Source organism: Ascaphus truei, chromosome 7 (assembly GCF_040206685.1).
Source record: "Ascaphus truei isolate aAscTru1 chromosome 7, aAscTru1.hap1, whole genome shotgun sequence".
Classification (NCBI taxonomy): domain Eukaryota; kingdom Metazoa; phylum Chordata; class Amphibia; order Anura; family Ascaphidae; genus Ascaphus; species Ascaphus truei.
This window is the reverse complement of record NC_134489.1, coordinates 84,099,104-84,122,488: the sequence shown is the minus strand read 5'-3', so window position 1 is coordinate 84,122,488 and position 23,385 is coordinate 84,099,104. Positions and strand designations below refer to the sequence as shown.

Genomic DNA, 23,385 nt, shown 5'->3' with positions numbered 1-23,385 from the left:
GCTATAAAAGTTGCAGCATTATAACATGTCTATCAACTATTTACACTAAACTACTGCTAAGGCACCACATTATAAAATGATTAAATACTAAATCTCTAGCTTTTGCTTTATGGCTTCAATTTAGGCCTAGATCAGTGTTCTCAAACCTTTTTAACACTGTGCACCACCTGCTAGAACATATTTGAACCTCTGATTATTACATCTTATTGCTTATTGTTTGACCTATCCGAGGCAGCATGGTGTCCTGAGCTCATGGGGGAACACACACTTATTAGGGCCCCAAACGGCTCCTCAGTGTGTGCAGAAAGCTTGGGTGCTACATCGGTCAATTACTGTGTGAGTTTCCAAAGTCATGTCCTACAATGCCATGCCGCTGTGGATGCAAAGCATTGTGGGAAGCTATACTACCCACACTAAGGTGCAGTACTAAGTGCGCAGACCCCACACAGGTTCAGGAACTCATTAGAATGCTTGGGATCAGCCATTACATATTTCTTTTGTCGAGCCCATTAGAGACTCCATACAAACGCCTAGGGATTCCCGAACCCCCTGTTGGAAATCACTGGCCTTGCTGCAATGAGCTCTGTCATGCTATTTTACGTGACGTAACCTAAAGTGTAACCGCAAAGGCAAACAATGTAAAGTTAAGTGTCACGTTTTCTTCTGCAAAGAGCAAAAGCGTTATCTGTAATGGATGTTAGTTATAGCGACATGTACATGTAGCGTTATCCTAACAGGCCCTATCCACTAAAGTCTGTTAAGGTCACCGCGGAGACTTAACGGTACATCATTTAAGTCATAGCTAAACTTGACGTTAATTCCATGCGGAGCAAACTTGACGTTACTTCCATGCGGAGCATGAAATAGGGCTTGTGCAGTGTCTGGAAGGGTATAATGTCATACACAGCATTATTCTCTGTGTTATTTCCCATTCCTCTTTCTTGTCCCTCCAGCAAAATACCTATTTCTGGCTCTGGAGTGGAGTAATGCCAAGGGTGACATTTTAATGAGTTATGTTAAATACAGTATAATATATTATACCATATATATTTTATTTATTTGTATGTACAGTAGTAAAATACATTATATATATAGGAAACTGCAGTATTTAACATCTTTTGTATATATAACTACATATATAAATAAAACGGAAATAGCCGTGTTAGTCCAGTTGCGATAGTGCAGAATAAATGAGTTCTTCAGTATTAGGTGATACCTTTTTATTTGGATTAACAATTTATGTCATAGGACAAGCTTTCGAGAGTTTTCCTCTCTAAAGAAATATAGATAGATATAGATAGCTTTGTTACCATACATGTCAGTATCTATATCTATATAATTGAAAATCCTGTTTGTGAGTGTCTGTAGACCATTTGATTGGTTCATCGGTCCGCCCGCCCTCCCATGCCTCTCATTGGCCGGTGTGTCTCCCTCACCCCATGTGTCCCGCCCCCCCACGGCTCTTATTGTCCGGTGCGCTCTAACCCATAGGACCCCGGCCACACTGCTGCTGCTGCCTGAGGTGACAAAAGGCTCTATGGTGCTCTTGCTGCTACTGCTGGGGGGAGGCTTAACTGAGACGTGTGAGTATTCCCCCCCCCCAGCTCCGTTTTGACCCCCCCCCAGCTCCGTTTTGACCCCCCCAGCTCCGTTTTTGACCCCCCTAGCTCCGTTTTTGACCCCCCCAGCTCCGTTTTTGACCCCCCCAGCTTCGTTTTTGACCCCCCAGCTCCGTTTTTGACCCCACCCAGTTCCGTTTTTTACCCCCCAGCTCCGTTTTGTACCCCCCCAGCTCCGTTTTTGCCTCCCCCCTGACACATACAGTGACACACACACATACAGTGACACACACATGACAGACACACACATGACAGACACACACACACACACACACACACACACACACACACACACACGACAGTCACACACACACACACACACACACACACACACACACACACACACACACACACACACACACACACACACACACACACACACACACACACACACACACACACACACGACAGACACACAGACACACATACACAGACACACACACATGACAGACACATGACAGACACAGACACATGACAGACACACACACATGACAGAGTCAGACACACACACATGACAGAGTCAGACACACACACATGACAGAGTCAGACACACACACATGACAGAGTCAGACACACACACATGACAGACAGACACACACATGACAGAGTCAGACACACACACATGACAGAGTCAGACACACACACATGACACACACACACAACATACATGACACACACACACGACACACACACACACACACACACACACGACAGACACACACACACACGACAGACACACACACGACAGACACACACACACACACACACACGACAGACACAGACACAGTGACACCCCGCCCTTCCCCCTCCCCCCTCCTTGCCGCCCCTGCCTTCCCTCCTTCCCCCCCGCCCCTGCCTTTCTCCCCCCTGCCCCTGCCTTTCTCCCCCTCACCCCTGCCTTTCTCCCCCTGCCCCTGCCTTTCTCCCCCCCCACCCCTGCCTTTCTCCCCCCCACCCCTGCTTTTCTCCCCCCCCACCCCTGCCTTTCTCCCCCCCCACCCCTGCCTTTCTCCCCCCCCACCCCTGCCTTTCTCCCCCCCCATCCCTGCCTTTCTCCCCCCTGCCTTTCTCCCACCCCTGCCTTTCTCCCCCCTCCTACCCCTGCCTTTCTCCCCCCCCACCCCTGCCTTTCTCCCCCCCCACCCCTGCCTTTCTCCCCCCCCACCCCTGCCTTTCTCCCCCCCTGCCTTTCTCCCCCCCACCCTGCTTTCTCCCCCCCACCCTGCCTTTCTCCCCCCCCCTGCCTTTCTCCCCCCCACCCCTGCCTTTCTCCCCCCCCGCCTTTCTCCCCCCCGCCTTTCTCCCTCCCCGCCCCTGCCTTTCTACCCCCGCCCCTGCCTTTCTCCCCCCCCGCTGCCGCCTCTCACCCACCCGCCACACTCAACACACACCTGCCGCCTCTCACCCACCCGCCACACTCAACACACACCTGCCGCCTCTCACCCACCACACTCAACACACACCTGCCGATTCTCACCCACCCGCCACACTCAACACACACCTGCCACCTCTCACCCACCCGCCACACTCAACACACACCTGCCGCCTCTCACCCACCCGCCACACTCAACACACACCTGCCGCCTCTCACCCACCTGCCACACTCAACACACACCTGCTGCCTCTCACTCACCCGCCACACTCAACACACACCTGCCGCCTCTCACCCACCCGCCACACTCAACACACACCTGCCGCCTCTCACCCACCCGCCACACTCAACACACACCTGCCGCCTCTATGCACCGACATCACTGACCAGCTGCCGCACCCACTCACTACTCACCCGGTGCCTCCCGCCTCACACCCACCCGCCGCACTCACACCCCTACGCACGGACATTACTGACCAGCCGCCGCCCACACTCACCAGACACCCGCCACCTCACACCCGCTCACACCCTAGCGGTAGCCCCACCCAAAGCCATCACTCACTACCCACCCGCCACCCGTACTGAACACCCACCCGCTGCCTCACACCCGCTCACACCCTAGCGGGACACACACCTCACATTTTTACATCACTTATGTCACCAAAATATACATTGTACTGTGGTGTGTTTACAATAAACCATTTTTAAACAACATCGTATTAGATTTTCTTCCATGTTTCTTTTCAACATCATTATACAACCTTTCCACCAAATAGTGATAATATTGTTCCCCTATTTATAAATAATACTACCTATTACGGATTTACATCCCGGGCAACGCCGGGTATATCAGCTAGTATAAGTATATATTCAAATAAAGATATACATATGTATAAACACACACGTGGTATTCAGAAGATTATCACACGTGATATATATATATATATATATATATATATATATCACGTGTGATAATCTTCTGAATACCGTATATGTAAATATCCAATAAAATATTCACATATATATATATATATATATATATATGTGTGTGTGTGCGTGTATATATATATATATATATATATATATATATATATATATAATATATATATGTAATTGTGTGTGTGTTTATACATATGTATATATTTATTTGAATATATACTTATATATTGATACATGTATGGTAACAAAGCTATCTATATTTCTTTATATATGTAGTTAGTGGTTATATATATAAAAAAAGATATTAAATTCAGCAGTGTACTTTATATATAATGTATTTTTCTACATACAAATAAATAAAATATATATGCTATAAAAATATAAATATATATATCTAGCACTTGTGCTAATCTTCTGAATACCGTATATGTAAATATACAATATAATATTCACTTATTTTAAAGAAAACAAACCAAAATAAATAAATATACAGGTATATGTATATATATATATATATATATATATATATATATATATATATATATATATATATATATATATATATATATATATATATATATATATATATATATGATTATTAAATATTAATTCAATAAAATCTTACAAGATATATTCTACCCTATTCCAAAACCATAAACAAAAACAAAACCAATGGATTTTTGCGAAAACCAGAATCAAAACCAAAACACCATAGCCAGTGTTCAGCTTTCTTTCAACAGGTGTGTAGCTCAGCTGAAGCCTAGAGGTTATACACATTGAAAGTTATCCACAGCATCGTGTGGCAGCATAAATGTACACAACTGTTAACTCTCTGCTCGCCGCGAGGTAAATCCCCATTAGAGATCAAAACTTTGATCAGCCTTTAATAAAAGTTTGAATATTGAAGTTGTGCTGGCCTCATGACTCTCTATAAAGGAGCTAAGCTGTACCTAGCACCATCATTGTATCTCTGTTAGTAGTGCATTACACATACAAACACACACACACACACACAAACACACTAACACACTAACTGAACAATGCAAATCTAAATTTGAAATGAATGAGATATTCTTTATTTGTTTGCAGCAGTCAACCATAATTGAATGGTGATGTGATTTAAAGACACTAGAAGTATGGGAGAGGTTGTTACGAAATAAAATTCAGGCTTTTCGCCTTCCTGCAGCCGCACAAATATGCCCTTTATGTGTTACCTGGACAGGTTTGTACTGTTTAAAAAAAAGCAAAGTATTAGTAAGGAATACCAATGCAACTTCAGCCTCTGAATCTTCCACTCATACTGGCCAAGGGAAAAGGATTGGGAGAGGCAGAATATGCAGGACATTTCTGCATCTTTCTTTAACTTTCATTGGGTTGAGGACATTTTTTTCAGGGAGAAGGCAGAAGAATGAGATTTTTCTGTGAGTTTTGAGGGGTTTTCCACTGTAAGTAGGGAGAGATGGTCAGTGCTATTCCATTGTTACAAATCAGAGGCATAACTAGTGAAAGGGGGACTGTAACAGGGACTTATCGCTGTTGAAGAAACTATCTCTAATATCCAGCAGGGATCTGGTTAAATGCAGCAGGCGATTAACCAGACTACACCTGGCCAATTAAGTCTGTAAGAAAAGCCTCCTGTTAGCAACAGGAGAGAGATTCCTTAGCTCACATTTTGGGCTGAAAGAAGGGGAGCACCGAAGCCTGCACACAGACACCTATATTTCCTGGACACAGAGGACACAGGAACCTGCCAGAGACTGACATGGAGGGACACCTGCTTAAGGTACTTCCTGAGACTTTGGGGTGATAGGCTGTTAATGGGAATATCCCTCCAGTCCTGCAGATAGGGTCTGGGAAAGTAAGTTAGCCCTTACAAAGGGTTAGGGGTTTGTTATTTTGTTGTTTTTGTATGTTTTTCCTGGATAAAGGAACCGGCTCAATAAAGCCAAGATATAATTTCACCCAAATCGGTCTCCATTATATGTACCTCTGCACACATCTCTTACAGGGAGCATGGTTCAAGAATATTTGTGAGCACCCCCCCACCCCCCAAGGCAGCACTGATTCTGAAAAATTGTTCTAGATAATCCTCAGCAACGTGCACTGGGTCCCTTAATGTTGCCGGTCCCCTGTGCCTTGAACCTGCTGCACCAATGGTAGTTCCGCTCCTGTCACAAATCATAGGCTACCTGTTGAGTCCTGTGAATGTTACGGCCTTGATTTTAGTGTGGAGTCTCCACATTTCCTAAAATCATGAGCCGTGTATAAGGAAATAGCTTACTGGCTGCCAGTGGGAATATGCCACTTCCCATGGACACGGCTGCCTTACACGCACACCGCACACAAAACTTTGTCCATAGGAGACAGCCTACCATATCTGGACAGAATTATTTTTACAACTTCATGTTATTTTCTTTATTTCCTGAGGGGAGTGTGAGGAAGCACTTTCACGGAAAGGGTGGGGGATTCGTGGCATGGCTAACAGAACTGGTAGGGGCTAGTGCACTAAGCGAATTAAAACATGTCTGGGATAGACAATATGGCAACCCTTAATACAAAAGAAAGCTAAGGAGCATATAAAGTCTAAGGCAGGGGTGGCCAACGCCAGTCCTCAAGGGCCACCAACAGGTCAGGTTTTCAGGATATCCCTGCTTCAGCATAGGTAGCCAAGTCATAATGACAGCCATTGATTGAGCCAATTGTGCTGAAGCAGGGATATCCTGAAAAGCTGACCTGATGGTGGCCCTTGCGGACTGAGTTGGCCACCCCTGGTGTAAGGTTTTACAGTAGATAGGAACATGGACAGACTTGGTGGGCCATATTTGCCGTTCAAGTCTATGTTTGTAAGTTATTGAAAAATAACTTTGTATTTCATGCCTAATTCCAGCAGTAAAAGGGTTACCTTCATGCTGCATCCAAGCGTTACTGTGTACTCCAAGAGCGTCAGCATTAGGAAGCAAAAACACGGACTATGGGAATGCAAACAAAGTAAGTGAAGCGAGGAAACTGTATCTCTCAAGCTTCTGGACCCCTTTCTGTATGCGCGTGCTGAAAGTTATGCGACATGTAAGCCAACAATACGGAATGTACATGTACTGTTATCTGTAATTATAGGCTAAAGCAGTAAAATTCCGGGCATTACTGAAATCCCTGCTCTCTGATTGGTCAGAATTCCGGGCATTATTCATTCAGTATGCCCGGAATTTTTGCCAACTTGCCAACTCACCTTTCAGAGGAGCACCTGTGGTGGAGCGCCTCCATTCCAAACCTAATCGCGATTCCTGGAGAGGAAGGGGCGTGCACCCTATCCATTCCATCCTGGTCCTCAGACGCCCCTCTACGTGGGACTACTGTTCGGGTACACTTTATGTGTGAAATGCCTTTACTCACTGTCTGCTTGTGAGTATAACCTTTGCAGAATTTCATAGGAATATAATTTTTGTGCTTTACAGTATTGTACTATTTTTGTGATCTCTCCTCTTTTACATGTGCATGGTGCCCCGCTCCCTTGTCACCTCTACCCACTACGTCCCAGGGGAAACGAAGACTTTCCCATCTTGTCTAGGTTGAGTGGGTATCCTTTGTTTATTCATTTTAGTTTTATTATATATGTTTATTGCACTTTTTAGGTTTAGTTTCTTATAGTGAGCCCTGGTTACCAGAGGGTGTCACTGTTTCACTGTTTTAATTTGGATTATTTCTTTGTGGCACTATCTCATCTTGAGCGCCAATCCTGGTTATTTTCTTGCTACTGGGATTTGAAAGACATTCCCCTTGAAAGACATCCCTACTGAGCTACTCCTTCAGTCCATGCAAATGAGACTTGTAATAATATTACTAGAATGATCAATACTGTACTGTAACATAGAATCAACAGCAAAGACAAAATAATAAACAATAGCAGATTTACATACCATTGGATATAAGACACGCTGCTCCCTGCAACTGTGTATCACACTCTCTGACTTCCCAGTATCCAAAGATGTCCATGTATGCACAATTCCCAATTGGCCAAGACCCATCCACTTCAAACTTCGAAAACAAGCATTTATTACCATCAATCCACTCAAAATGATGCCCGTCCTGTTCAGATCAATAGAGAATGTTTGATTTTAGTAAAAAAGCAGATATGGGAAAATATGCATAGTATGTACTGTTAGTAAACATTATGGAGGGAAAGGGAGAGGGAGAGAAAGCGTCAGAGTGACGCGAAACGATCGTCGGTGGTGGGCGCTACTCTGTGACGTCACTTGCCAGCGTGTCAGCGTGCAGGCACAATCCCGACAGTCTCCCTTGGTTCTTTCAAAACGGGGAACTGCCGCCCTTATACATTAGGCATCTGGTTAGTCTCCCATCCGGCAGTTCACGTTCTGTGGTGTTCATGAATACACCACGCCGGATGGGTGTTTGTAGTGTAGTATCCGTTGCAGCTATTATGTGTTTGAACTCTGCAGCAACTATCTATACTAGCTGCTTCACAGACTGCTGTTATTGGACATTTTTACTACAAACCAGTTACCAATCATACTATGTTAACCTCATTTCATTTACCTGTATACCATTTTTTCTGTCTGCACTATATCTAGTATATTCTATATACAGCAAAATAGTTACCAGGACCGCTGTCTTCACAGAGTAACTGAGCAGCAGTGCCTTGCATTACACACTGCGCTCATTTGACTTTGGTATTTAGACACCTAGCTATACCACTGTCATTCTGTTAATAAACACACAGATACCCAATAAGCTCTGAGAAACCCCTACCATTACCACATTATATATATATATATATATATATATATATATATATATATATATATATATATATATATATATATATATATATATATATATATATATATATATGTGTGTGTGTGTCAAAAGGAATGCTAGTGGGTGTGGCTAAATGTATACAACAAAAAACAGGCAAAGATGCCCAAAGCTACTTCCAATGTGACAAAAATACACAGTGCAATACCTATATATTCTCTTGAAAAAAATGGTCATTTAGTCTAACCCTTTGGTCAAAGCGTCTTAAGCCTGATGCCACTTTCAAGGCATGACCGTAGCAGGTCCTAATACTCCCTGGGTTAAAAGTTTTATTAACCTGTATAATTACAGGAAGAATGATCACATTGGATCTGTCGTAACCTGGCAAAATGAAACTGACCTGCCAACTTGGAAAGTGGGGAGGGGCAAGCTTAAACCTTGGGGGGGGGGGGGACGGGCCACTACCCTCCCAAAAGCTGAGACCAGCTGCACACAGTTAATAAGCACACATATGGTCTCAGCTGCTTTTGGGAGGGTAGTGGCCCCTCCCCCCCAAGGTCGTTAAAATAAACGACAGAGAGGAGAGCACGTGGGCTCCTATGAAGCGAGGAGAGAAATCTAGATACCGGTAAGGTCCTCCCGTGGCAAAATGGAGGTTTAAAAAATAAAAATGACTGCCGGTGAAATTTTTACACGATCCCGGTTATAACGCGGTCTAGGGGCTGTGGATCTAACTCCTATACACCATACCCCTGATGAAGCGGAGTGATCCGTGAAACGCGTGGGGTGGAGTTTGCCATATTCTCACGCATGCGCGAATGGAGTAGCATCGATGTGCACACATTCCTCATAGAGAGAGAATCGGGATCAATCGCAGCATACCCGGAACCGGCTTGTGTAGTACCATCGGCTCTCGCGAGAGCAAGCAAGCGTCCAGGACAGCTGGAGCTCCGAGACGAGTAGAAGGGGAAAGCCAAGTAAACGTCTTGTCGAACACAAGAGGATCAACGCACCCAGCGGGTCTGGAGGACATGCCGTTAGGACTCCAGAGGCGGTCATTTGGATGAAAAGCAGTTTCCTGTGATTTCACAGTATTTAATGCGTAATACCTACAGGTGTCTAGTAAGTAGGATTTCAATTTTTGCCAGCGTGAGACATGAAGCCGATTTTTTTAATGTTTATTGATTATTAAATGTATCTTTTTTGCTCTTACTATCTCAACTATTTCCTACCTCTAAGGAACTTACTATTCCTTCTACAATAGAGTATCTTGCTATTTATTTGCAGTATTACACTATATTTGCCTTATTTTTCTTTTTTCATGTGCTGCATTCCATGTGCTGCATTCCATGTGCTGAATTCCATCTGGATCCATTTACCAGCATTGGACTAATTGGGATTAACACTAAACAGGACATTTTTTTGGATTCATATGGTTGTATTTGTTACAAGGTGTATTTGTTATATTTTGTTATCACACAGTATATAGTATATAGTACAGGCGCTACTTGGTAACACTTTTTCCTCACCTCAACTTATCGTTACTCACAGCCAGACACTAAAATAGGGCTTTTGTATGGTATGGATGGCAGTAATACGACAGTTAAGTATACTTCAATAACAGTGTTATTTGCCAGCATTATTTCCTGTATCAGCCCTATTTTGGGGTCTGGATAAACGTAATGCCAAGACTGAAATTATGTCACTTTATTGAAAGATAATATTATGCTACAATAATGTGGTGCAAATAGGTTGTAGTACAAATGTTGTTTTAGCACATAATTAGCTTTAAGAATACCATGTTAATTCAGGGAATTTAATGTCCTGTGGTAATGCCATGCTATGACCCCATGTAAGAGAGATGTTCAGAGGTACGCAATGGAGACACCTGTCCCTTTAACACAGCAAAATTCTTCAAATTAAGCAAAATAAATCCTACTCCACTTTGGAGAATATCTACACATGTAGTCCAGCCCTCTCTAACTGGGTGGTTAGCTATGCTAATTACCAGCCCCAAATATATATACATTTATACAGATATAAAACAGTCCCATAAGAAAGTCTTATCTGTTTCTTGTAGCTGTAGGGGGAAGGCTTCTCTGCTCTCCTGGGTCAACACCCTTGTATGCTAAGGCAATGTCTGTCCCGGTATAGTCCCCCTTGTCTTGCTGTCAGCCTGCAGTCTCTTTGCAGCTCAAGACATCTGTCCTTCCTTGGTTCAGCCCCCAATTGTGAGACTCAGGAATCCTCTTCCTGTGTCTCAGAGCAGACTTTTTTTTTGACAGACCAGTGATTAGGCAGGTGGAGTTGGTTGATTGCACACCAGCAGTTAACCAGCACACTGCTGGATTAGAGGCAAGTTGCTTTAACAGAGATAAGTCCCTGTTACACCCGTTTTAATAGAATATTGGTCCCAAAGAGAGTATTGATTACACAGAAGCATTGAAAGTGAGAAACATTGGCAATGCAAAAGTGGAATGAAAAACATCAGATATAAATCGTAGTGATGTATACTTCCCATGCTAAGAAAAGGTTATATATAATTCCCAAGTGACGCAGAATCTGTTATATCCCATTATAATATGTCCTAATATGTCTTCCTATCCACACTCCCCAAATCTCTAACTAAAGCAAAAGGGATAAAATTGGAGTAAAGTACCTTGACATAGATGCAAACATAGACCTGATGAAACTTGGTGTCAATGGTGACCCAAAGTTGCCCCCATGTATATGTTTGCGTTATTAAAATAAATACATATCCCAAAATATTTTTACAAAATATGTAAATGCACATATAGAAAAACTTACATTTAGTCTGGTAAGTCCAATCCAGAGCGAATAGCCCAGCCGGTTAATAATCACTGTTAGGAAGGCTTGGTGATACTCGTCAGTAATGCTAACCAAATTAGCCCCATATTTCTTGCAATTTCTTTGAGCATCGTACCAGGTCATATTCTCTGAGATTATTCTGTATGTTTTATCTCCATACTCCAAGATGTCTGTTACCGGGTACATGCTAGATCCATTGGAAGTACCTATCAAATAGTTAGAAGAAAGGGCTTACTGACCTCCGAAAAAGACTATTCAATGAAAAATATTATCGCAGCTCCATATTTCACAATGTCTATTGTAACTCAATGAGATCTAGGTATCAAAACAATTTTGTAATAAAAAGAAACATGTAAAGAATGGTCAGTTACAGATAAGTACACAGACACATAATATACTTTGTTAGTTTTAAGTCATCTTCATTTCGTTTTATAGAATGCATCTAAAGCAGGGGTGGGCGACTTCAGTCCTCAAGGGCAACCAATAGGTTGGGTTTCAGGATATCCCTCAGTTTTTCACTGAGGCACTGATTGAGCCACCTTTGCTGAAGCAAAGATATCCTGAAAACCTGACCTGTTGGTGTCCCTTGAAGACTGGAGTTGGTGGACCTTGAGGCCTGGAGTTGGTGGACCTTGAGGCCTGGAGTTGGTGGACCTTGAGGCCTGGAGTTGGTGGACCTTGAGGCCTGGAGTTGGTGGACCTTGAGGCCTGGAGTTGGTGGACCTTGAGGACTGCAGTTGGTGGACCTTGAGGACTGGAGTTGTCCCACCCCCCGGATCTAAAGCGTTACCATCTTTTTGATGGTAGAAGCGTTCCATCTTTTTGAAAGCTAGAAGATACCTAATGCCTTCTTGAATGTAACACAGCTGCTGAAATAGAATTAGAAGTATTTTTTTTTAAAGCAGCAGTTGGACGTGTTACAAACATTCATCCATATTTTGAAAAATAACATCAAAACGACTATTTATTGTGAAACTTGTGGTTGCCTATTATTACGTGTAAGGAAAGACCTAGGCACTAGGAGGCTTATGCAGAGAGGAACATTATGTAATGAGAAAACGTCAGCAAAATAGACAAAAAACATTAACCAGCCTGTGAGGGAGGGAAGAGGTTAACTCCCTCACTGTTTCAGGCATAGGAGATCACAGCCTAGATTTGAGGTCTGTTAGGTCAGGGGTCGACAACCTGTGGCTCCCGAGCTGCATGCGGCTCTTTCCGCACTTACATGCGGCTCTCCTCCGTCCACAGGTTGCCGCTCCCCAGCTGCTGCCTCACTCCCTCACTGTCCTGCCCATGGCTGTGGGGGGAGGGAGGAGGATGGGGGGTGGCCCGGCCGCGCTGGTCGGGCTTCTTGTCGCCGCCGGGCATCTCCCCAGCTGCTGGCCTGACTCCTGCACTGTCCCACGGCCAGCCTCTCTGATGCCGGCATGCTTTGGAAGTGCTCGCCGCAACTTCAGGCGTGCAACGACGTCAGAGAGAGGCCCGACGTAGGACAGTGTAAGAAGCAGGCCAGCAGCTGGAGAGATGCCCAGCGGCGACAAGAGGCCCGACTATCGCCGGCCAGGCCCCCGCAGCCACTAGCAGGACAGTGAGGCTGAGAATGTAGGTAAGAAAGTGGCACTAATAATAACTCACCCGCCGTTCTGTGGCACCGCCGATACAGAACACATAAAATGCTCAGTAAACTGAAATCAGCTAAAGTGCTTCAGACGAAATACTACGTTGTGCAAATTACCTAGAAATAAAGTAAAATGGCAGCTCAAGCTCATGTTTAATGGTCCTGTATGTACTTTATGCTGATCTGGTTATAACTTCCTGAAGGTTAGGCTGTGTAAAACCGGATCTTTTCATAATGCTTGTAGTGATTTTATAACTATCCCACATTCATTAATAGAATCAGCTGGTACTGTATGTTGAAGGTTCTTAGATTGAAGAAAAACATGACACCTCATTAAAAGTTAGGTATTGGGAACTTTCCTATAGTATTAGTGGCAGAAACAAATTTTTTGCAAGTAAGCAAGACAGGTGCATGTTCCCCAAAAAGGTAAAAATATTCTCTCGCTGGCTCCTATATAATATATTCTTAAAAAAGAACACTGATTTTAATTATTATTGCCAGACTTATTAATGCACCAACATTGGTCAAACGGGCATCTTGGGGGGGGTGTAGGGGGGGTAGTGTTTGTGTGGGTGTATTTTGGGGGGGGGTAGTGTGTGTGTATTTTGGGGGGAGGGGGGGTTAGTCTATGTATGTATGGTGTATTTGTAAATGACAAACTGTTTTGCACAGAAAAACAGTAAAAAAACCTAAATAAAGGGACTTATTGTGAGATGCAGTTTATTCCCCCACATATTTTGTCCTCTCTCTACTTCTGATTAAAGTAAGTTTGTTGTATGTTAATTCTTATACAGTATATACCTATTAGTGTGTGCACGGTATGTGTTTGTGGGGGTGTAATATTCATGCATGTGTTGCGGCTCTCGGAATATTTTGGACAAAGAATTTTTTTATAAAATGGCTCTTCTTCCTTGAAAGGTTGTAGACCCCTGCGCTAGGGTTCAACTCACTCCACTCAACTCTTGATTTGAACTAAAGGTCTATAAGACACAGCAGCCTCTCTCTCTCCCACTGTTCTCCAGCATACAAGGAAGCCAGTTCAGAAGCCTGCTGGGAAGCAGGACTTCAGTTCCCAGAAGGAATACCTGGGAACAGCTGGGACTCACACCCAGCACCAGAACCAAGTCTGCTTCAGAAGCGTGCTAGGAAGCAGGGCTTCTATTCCCAGAAAGATTGCCTGGGAACAGCAGGGACTCATGCCCAGCACCAGAACCAAGAGTTCTGCGACCTGCACGGGAGCAGGGTCACAGTGCTTCACAAGACTTCAGTTCCCAAAGAGATTGCCTGGGAATAATTGGGACTCACACCCAGCACCAAAGATAAGAACATTCTATGTTGTTGCATATCTATGCTGTTTGCGTTTGCTCCTTTGCACTTGCTTCAGCTGTGTATTATAAACAAAAGATTATATATTATTATACCCTGTATTTCCCAGTCTGGCAAAATAAAGGACTCTTTATTTGAAAGTAAGTAGTGTCTGGACTTCTCACTGACCCTACCTTGAAGGCCAATCTGTCATACACGCCCTTAACCAAAGCAGTTTGTGTTGCAAATTCAGTATTTCTTCTTTTGTGCTGTTTCAGAGTTAGGCTGAGTCCCTGGTAGTCACAACGGTGCGCGCTAAGCGTGCGCGCCACACACCACAGCACAGCCCTCTATGGGGCAGGCCCCTGTGACTGTGTGTGTTTGGGAGTGCAAAGTGCTGTGACGCGTACACTAGCACATAGGCGGCACACGCCAATGGCAGGGCAGATATGCCCTGTCATGGCCGTGCCCCCCATCATGGCCCCACCCCTCCACGTTCCCCTACAGACCGCCGATCTAGTCTCTGCACGTACCACCATGCGCCAGGCGTGCGTGCAGCAGGGAGGACTGGGGCCGTAGCCTTAGCCATTGAAGCCTAAATTTAAAAGACTTTTTAGCACATCTTGAATCCTTGTGCTGATATCAGAGCAGTTTCTGAGGTTAGTGAGGCTCTGGCTAAAAAAGATAGATACTGCATTGGTACAGTACTTTTCCCAAGCAGGACACCCACTGCCAGATTTAAAAAGTATTAATTCTAAAAAATACACAAGAAGAACATGTGAATGAATAAATATTCATATTCTGGACTCTAAAAACAACGGATTAAATCAAGTCCTAGATTTATGACACATTATGGTGTCATGTAACCCATTTCCTGCGCCACATTTTAGGTATCGTGTGATCATAACGCTTCATACAGCTGGTTTTCATCCCTCTCTGACACTTACCATACTGCAAATGTATGTTATTCTTGTCACTACTCCACTTGAAGACTCCCTACAGAGCTTACCTCCACCCCTACCCATCACGGTAGGATATTTCTTCCTAACTGGGCTGACACAGTACACCTGAAGAAGAAACCTATGAGATTATAAAAGTTTTGTACACTGTCATTTCATATTGGTCTGCTAAAACGGTATCGCAATCTACATCAAATCTATAGCGGAGAAGATCTTACACAGTTGATAACTTATGTTATCGTGAATGCCAGTATATTTTTCCAAGTTGCAGAATACCATCCAAATCTAAAACGTAGTGCTACAATACAGGGCCGGCTAGGGGTTTTGCAGGGCTCGGTCCTGTGGGGTTTTGGTGGGCCATCTTACCTTCTCCAAAGTGTCATCTCCTCCTAGGACACGGTGTCACATGATGTCACATTGTGAGACACTTACAGTGGCCCCCACACTCTGCCCCGGTAATCCGTTTAATTGTTGTGGGGAAGAGCGCGGGGCCTCTGTAACCATGAAGACGGCCTTGCTACAATGGTATATGTAATATATGGCAGCGTCCGTGCAAATACACCTTGCATGCATGGCGGTGTATAAAATATAACCCTTTAGGAAAGGAAGTAAGGAAGTCATCGTATATTACCTTGTGGTCTTTCGCAAATAAATCCATAGCCTTTTTTATGACAATTGTCAAGGTACCATATCCCAGTGAAGTAAACATTGTGATTATTTGATATTACGGAGCACTCCACCTCTTGGTCTTCGGAAGCTGTATTGGTAACATTTCTCGGATCCTACAAAAATAGAGTTAAATATTTCAAACAATCTAGTCACCATTTTTTAATTTAAACTTAATGTTTTGTCAATCAAGTACAGTATAAGCAAATACACAGAATCATTATACATAGAAAATTATAGAAGTCATTTAAATATCCCACAGTCACACAGTCATAGAGCTCAATGGTTACATTGTATTGTATACCCCAAAATATGCTGTCCTAAAATAGCAAGTAACACTGTTTTTAAACTATATTTCACTGTCATTTATTACAATTCTACCAAATAAATCTGATTATCAGAAAGCATATGCATAAAGGTTGTTATTTATAAATAAATAATTGTATTTAGAATGAAAAAAAGTAGATATTGAATTGTACACAACAGTATCTCTGTTTCTCTTCATGTAACTTGAAAGAGGGAAAAGAAAAAGGGACGAATAAAAATGCTTTACTTCTACTGGTATACTATTTTATTACATGTTTATGCAAACTTAGAGATTAATGGGATCTGTATGTATTTTATTGAATTATTTTTGACTCATGTCAGTGATACTGGGGAATATCACGATCACTGTTAATATCCCAAATCAATAAATACGTTCATATTTAACCTATAGTTCATATAATTGTGGTATAAATATTCTGGATAATGATACTGGACAATAACCAAGGTATATACTGAAAAGGTTACCTTCCAGAAGTGAAAGAGTTAAGCAGACACAGAATGATCCGTTGGCTACAGACAACAAGATGCGTTTACCACAAGAGACAATTTCTTTGCAGCGCAAACACGATGTGCCGGGCGCAAGCAGACAAGCTGCACGAAAAGGTGATAATACAACAAGAGCTGACAAACTTTCCTCTACTGCCCTCCCCAGAATCTAAAGCTGATACAGAGACAAAAGCAATGGCTGAAGACAGAAGGAGAGGTGGGCTGGTGTACGAATGATGTATGAGTGATGTAGGCAGATCTCAAATATAGAAAGTATATAAATACGTTTGGCTCCTAATATTGCATCCAACAAGCATCATTTGCCGCTTGAGAGCGCCATACTAAACTCCCCTTTTCTTTGCATCCTTAGGCTACACTTCTAGTGCTGGCGACGTGACGGTCGCTGGAAAATCAAATAGAGATGACTTCCAGCGAGCGCGACCAATCCATTGCTCCATCGCGCTTACTATAAGCGCACGCGACGGCGGTAATGCATTTGTTTTGCTGCGACGTCACATCGCTGTCACCGGTACTATAACCGCAGCCAGGTCGAGTTTTCTCTTGTGTTCAGAGTAACCCAAATCTGACTTGTTACCTGTTGTTAACATTGAATAAAACAACAATTCCGACTGTACAGCTAACGTCTGAAGCCGAGTTGAAGAGGTTTGAACTAATCTTTTACAGCAATGCTATCATTTTGTACATGGATGCTATAATTATTTACATCTAATCCTATTGACTGTTAGTTTCCTGCTACTTAGAATTTAAGCTGCTCAGGGTTTTGATCAATATCCCACAGTTTCTCTTCACATCTATTATACGAATCCCACTACTGTATTGGCATTGAGCTCCCCTGTAAACTTTAAAGCAGCAATATCCCCTGACCAACCTCTCCTTTAATATACAGGATTGAAATTTTGAGGGAGGGAGGGAGGGGGGGAGGAGGGGGGTGTAGAATGGGCCTCTGCCACACTATTTTCAGCTCCGGAAACCCAGAGATACTTACTGGTAAAGTTACCAGTATTATGGCCTGGTTTTTAAAGGTGATTTAAAAGGTCGTCCAATAGGAAGCTGCAACATCATCGGCTGCTATATGCTGGAAATTTGGCAGTCATTTTGTTTCATCTACAGGGAGATTGAAACCCAGTACCTCCATTGGTAATTATCCTGGGAAACGTGAGGGTCCGCGGAGCAAAAAAATAACGCGGTCCAGCTCTGAATGACCCCCCCCAGTTTCCATCATGTAGAACAAATGTGCGGTAAAAAGAAAAGAATAGGGTATAGCTGCTTTAATATATGCATTTTTCCATGTAAGATGATACATACCTACATGTGTTCTGTAAATACATCAAAACTATACAGAGGCTTTGCATGTATATTGACAGTAAATGAGGCCTCCCACATAATTACCTGGATTATTCTATTTGGAGACCAGTTGGAGTAAGTTACTGAGCTTCCAGTTATCCACTTTTCATAATCATCGCTCTGAAAACCGATCCAAAAGCCGTACTTGTGCCCAAACAACTGCATAATAAGGAAAGCTGCAACATACACGGTCGTTAGTGAAGGCGAGGGGGAATGTATCTAATATTGCTGTAATGGAAATCCAAAACATTTCAAAACATCTATTATTTAAAAAATATATATAAATGAGTATTTTCCACAGCTGTGTGATGATAGATATAGGTATCACAGCTGCTTCTGTTTTAATCCCCGTTTTCAGAAGCTTAGGACTTTTGATCTGTAATGGGATCTAAAACTGGGCAGTATTGGTTGGAGTTAGGGGGTGAACTTTTTGCCAAAAGTCGAGAAAATCAGGCATTTGTTTTTGAACTCACCTAGCACAAAAACACTAGCAGAACAACGGGCATTACAAGTTCCTGGACCTCTAGAACTGGTCTCCTTAAACCCATCCACTACCAAAGAAGATTGCAATGCATTGCAAACCAATGTTTTTCAGACATTCCTGGCAGTGAAATGGTTAAAGGAACAAGCAAAACCGTTACACAGATTTCATGTACAATAAAATCAAGCTTAATCGTTGCTTCCTTTACAATTTGGATTTCCTACAGTTAAACAGGCCGGTCATTTGGGGATGTATTGATTAGACCTGCAATGATAATGGCCAGTTCAGATAGTCAGTGATAATTGGCTTCCACCTGCCATCTGATTATTTGCTAGCTACAGTCAGATCCTTTGAGTTTTTCTTACTTACATCAGGGTTGCATCTATTTTCTTACATTGATACAGATGCAGCGGCCGTTATTCGAACAAATCACGGAGCCGTTTTCGTGTGCGCTGCTGTATTCCACGCGGCATTAACGCGGCCAATCGCCCCAGGCACACGTGTTTATCGTGGTTGCTTTGTTTGAATTTCATGGATTGTGTGCAATTAAATGCAATGAAATGAATGAATTGTAATGTGTACAGTACTGTGCTACTGTGTCAATTTCAGGTGTTTAAAAGCCAGAACACTAAAATGCCATTTTCTGCACTCGCCTGCACTCGCGTCTTAAGGCGGTACGGTTGGAAGAAATCCTGCGCCATGACATGGGTATTCCGGAGGTATACACCGCGTGAAGTGTTCGAATAACGGCCGCTGCGTCTGTATAATGAAATATAAACGAGTCATTTTTAATAGGAAGGAAAAAACCCAATACATACAGATATTTAAAAATAAGAAGGTGGGCTTGCCTTGAGTTTTTGATATGATGTTTATATGACCCCGTTGTGTCCTTGTGAAAGGTGTCCTAGCAGCGGGGCTTTGAGGTAGGGACTGATGTTTTTTACCCTATGGGGAGAATTTAAAACCTATTATTTATAGTATTTTATTATTGGTTGGAGGGAAAGAGCTAGGTTTTTCTTAATTTGTTTTGGCTGACATGGTCCTATGTTGTTTCTGTGTTAGATCTATATTATATTGTTGCATTTTTGTTCTGATTATTGCTATTCATAAGACATTTGAAATACAATATAATAGCAGGGTCTTTTCTAAATGGAGCAATCTGAATGGGTAGTCTTATTACCCCAAAATATAATTCATGTACCACCTAAAAGTAGGAAGTTGGTTCTCTTCCGTGCTTAGCAACTTTTTGAGGAAACAATTGTTCCTTTTAAAAGAAACTTTCAGGTTTCGATGTACTATTTAGGTTTCAATCTGTAGGGGCTGGGGGTTTGCTTAACTTAAACTGCTCTATTTTAAGTTTTGGGACATTTTGTTTCTCCAGATACTTGCGCTTTTAATAAATCTATCTCCTCTGGTGTTTTCTGCTAAAGATACAGAGGATACATGCAACGCTCCTTAAAAACAAATGGATCATTTATCAATCTTGTTGGATAAATCCAGCAGTGTTTTTCCACCAGTTTTGCTCTGGTTCTGCAGCAGGGAAACTTTGATAAATCCCCCTCCAAGTTTCTCTACAGCGTACTATTTTGTGGCAAATATTAACCTTTATAATGCCAGGGGCTTCATGTGATCGCTCCTGGAATGATCACATGATCTGACAGGTGCCCAGTTGCTGGACACGGAAGTGGAGTGAGCTTCACTTCCGTTTCCATCAGGCTGGTCACTCCACTCTAGAAAACAAGCAAGGACCCATGAAGTAATGGCTACGCCATAAGGGCACTCTAAAGGTTAAATTATATTATGCGGTCCTTAAATACCTTCTTCTAATTCATTTTCAATGTAGACAAGAGATGCGCTATGTTGATTGCAGTATCGTTGTGCAGAAAACCAGTCTTCCATTGTTTCCCCATCTTCCCTTTCATGCACCAAAAAGCACTATTCATAAGATAAGAAGCTATTATCAAGGTTCAGTTCTGTAATATCTATAGGAGCTGCAGTAATGTGAAAGCGTGTATCTACTGCTGGGCAAGCTGAAAGGCTGTCAGTGCTATTGCACCAAGCCCCGCGCTTACAGAGGCCTCACGCTCTTCCCCACAACAGATAAACTGATTGCAGAGGGATAGCGCGGGGCCTCTTTAACTACCTCTTACCTACGATCTGGCTTCTCCTCTCCGGCATTGTCTCATCTCTGCGACATTGCAACGGTACATTGCCATGACAATGTGACGTAGCGGCGTCACATTACCACTACGTGATCTTGCAGCGTCATACGACGTAGCAACATTGTTTGGCGCCACAACGTCGCTGGTATTAGGAGATGCTGGTATGAGTAGGTAAGAGGCCCTAATTTCCTAACAATTCAGTCACTGATTTTAAAGCAGCAATCATGCTTTCCTTTTTTGCATTACAGATTTGAAGCAGGGGGCCTCCGGAGCTGAATTGTGTTAATTGTGTTAATTTCAGCACTGGGCACACTCTGCTTCCCAAGATACTTACCTCCATAGGGGGTGCCAGTAGCAGCTCCCGGCTGGACTGTGTGGGGGCTCAAAATGGCGGATTTAAAGCCCCCTCGTCACGTGGGCCAATAGGAAGCAGTGACATCATCTCTTGCTGCTTCCGATTGGCCCACGTGACCGGGAGCTTTAAACCTGCGGAGCTGCTACCGGCACCACCTAACAGAGTATCCCTGGAAGCAGGGGGTCCCCGGAGCTGAAATGAATACGGTTCAGCCCCGGAGACCTCTGCTTCCCACCCATTAAAAAATAAAAATAGAAAACATTCTGCTGCTTTAATGCTAGTTAGAGAAGCAGACAAAAAGTGGAGCGAAGGAGGAGGAGAGTGGAAAGAAATGATACAAAGAAAGAGGAGTTGGGAGTAAAGAGAAAACCAAGTTATAGAAAGTGGAGCAGACAGAATAAAGGCAGAAGAAGGGACGGAGGAGAAAAAGATAGGGACAGAAACCGAATAGAGGGAAGAGAGCGCGAGAAGGAACGAGATCAATGGGTAAAGGAAGAGTGTATGAGAGAGAAAGCAGTGATAGTGATAAAGAAGGTGCAAAGCAAAACTGAAACCCCCCCTGCATTTCTTATAAACAGTACTTTGCCTTGAACAAGTTTTGAGTGTAAGGAAATGACATAATACATAAGGAATGTTGGAATTTGCTGCCTGTTGGGGGAGGGGGGGGAGGGGGGGAAAGGGGGGGATAAGGTGGGGAGGGATGGGGGGGACGAGGGGGGGGGGGAGGGAGCGGGGGGCTTTTATACAACTGATGCATATTTAAGACATTTCAACACAATAGTAACCTTGTATCCAAAGTACAGCCAGCCAACAGGACAATCTCCATGTTTATCCTCATCTTCTGTATGGTGATCGGTTTGTGACTTTTCTAGTTTGCCTATTCTAGTTGTTTTGCAGATCGCAGGATGAGAAGCGGAACAATCACCATAACCCCACAGTCCTGAAACACACACACATCATTTCCTATTCCTAACAATGCAGTCTACATATACATTTATTTAACTACACTCTACACTCATATAAAACTTGCATAACAACATTATAGATGTACAAATTATTCTGGAAGCCAGAGGGTCACGTGTAAGATGACTTAGCTCAGATAGTGTCAACTCGGCCCTCTTTTCCAAGCACGACAAGGTCTGTTTCTTTTCTTACTTTATTTTGGAGAAAGCAGGGAAAAACAGTCTCTTGTGTAGAGGTGTAGGTCTAAATATCTCTGTGTGTGCTCAGTAGTAAAGGGAGGTGAAAAGATAATCCTGCAGTAACATTACAGGGGTTACAGCAAGGTACTCACTCGTCCAGCGGTGTGGTGGAAAGGAAGTGCCAATGTATGCTGGGTAGTAAGATAGTCTGGGGACAGACCATCTGTGGGCAGAGCAAAGGGGGAGAGAGCAGACTAGCCCATTTGGGAGAAAGGCTGGGGCTGCTATGGCAACTCACAGGAGTGTCTGGGGGAGCTACAACATGTAGCAATAATGTTGCATCTTATACTATATTAGTGAAAGCACTGTATGTTTGCCTGCCTGCCTGCATGCATGCATGCCTGCTGCCTGCCTGGATGTCCGGTGTCCCTAGGGGAAATCTCATTGGTCCCTTGGCCCGCCCCCGCACACCTCTCATTGGCCTGAGGCGGAGTGACGGGCCAAAGGACACACAGGGACACACACACACACAGGGACACACACACACACACACACACACACACACACACACACACACACACGGACACACACACACACAGGGACACACACACAGGGACACACACACACATGGACACACACACGGACACACACACACACACACACACACACACACACACACACACACACACACACACACGGGGCTCACAGTGTTAGCAGCACCCGCGCGCACCTCCTCCTCTCCCCGTGTCTCCCGCGCTTTCACACCGACCCCCCCCCTCCCCCGGCGCCGCTACAGTCAGCGGGACACACACACACACTATTATTAGCCCTTCAGCGCCCCCCCCCCCCACCCAGTGTCAGCGGCCGTGCGAGACCCCCCCTCTCCCCCCCCCACACATATACATGCCCCCCCCTCCCCGGCGGGGGAACAGCCAGTGGCCAGGCAGGCTGCCTCGCGGCGCCGAGTGCCCAAGATGGTGGCGCCCGGGA

General features: G+C 43.7%; 1 protein-coding gene across 1 annotated transcript in view; it reads right to left on the bottom strand.

The window, feature by feature from the left end:
- Positions 1-23,385, bottom strand: part of PLA2R1 (phospholipase A2 receptor 1) — an 87,028-nt gene that overhangs the window by 10,531 nt on the left and 53,112 nt on the right. Inside the window, exons 20-25 of the mRNA XM_075609269.1 lie at positions 22,039-22,193; positions 20,554-20,671; positions 18,301-18,431; positions 16,043-16,193; positions 11,509-11,735; positions 7,845-8,013 (exon numbers count right to left, since the gene is read on the bottom strand). Of these exons, the coding sequence (XP_075465384.1) occupies positions 7,845-8,013; positions 11,509-11,735; positions 16,043-16,193; positions 18,301-18,431; positions 20,554-20,671; positions 22,039-22,193 (951 nt within the window). The remainder of the gene's footprint in view (positions 1-7,844; positions 8,014-11,508; positions 11,736-16,042; positions 16,194-18,300; positions 18,432-20,553; positions 20,672-22,038; positions 22,194-23,385) is intronic.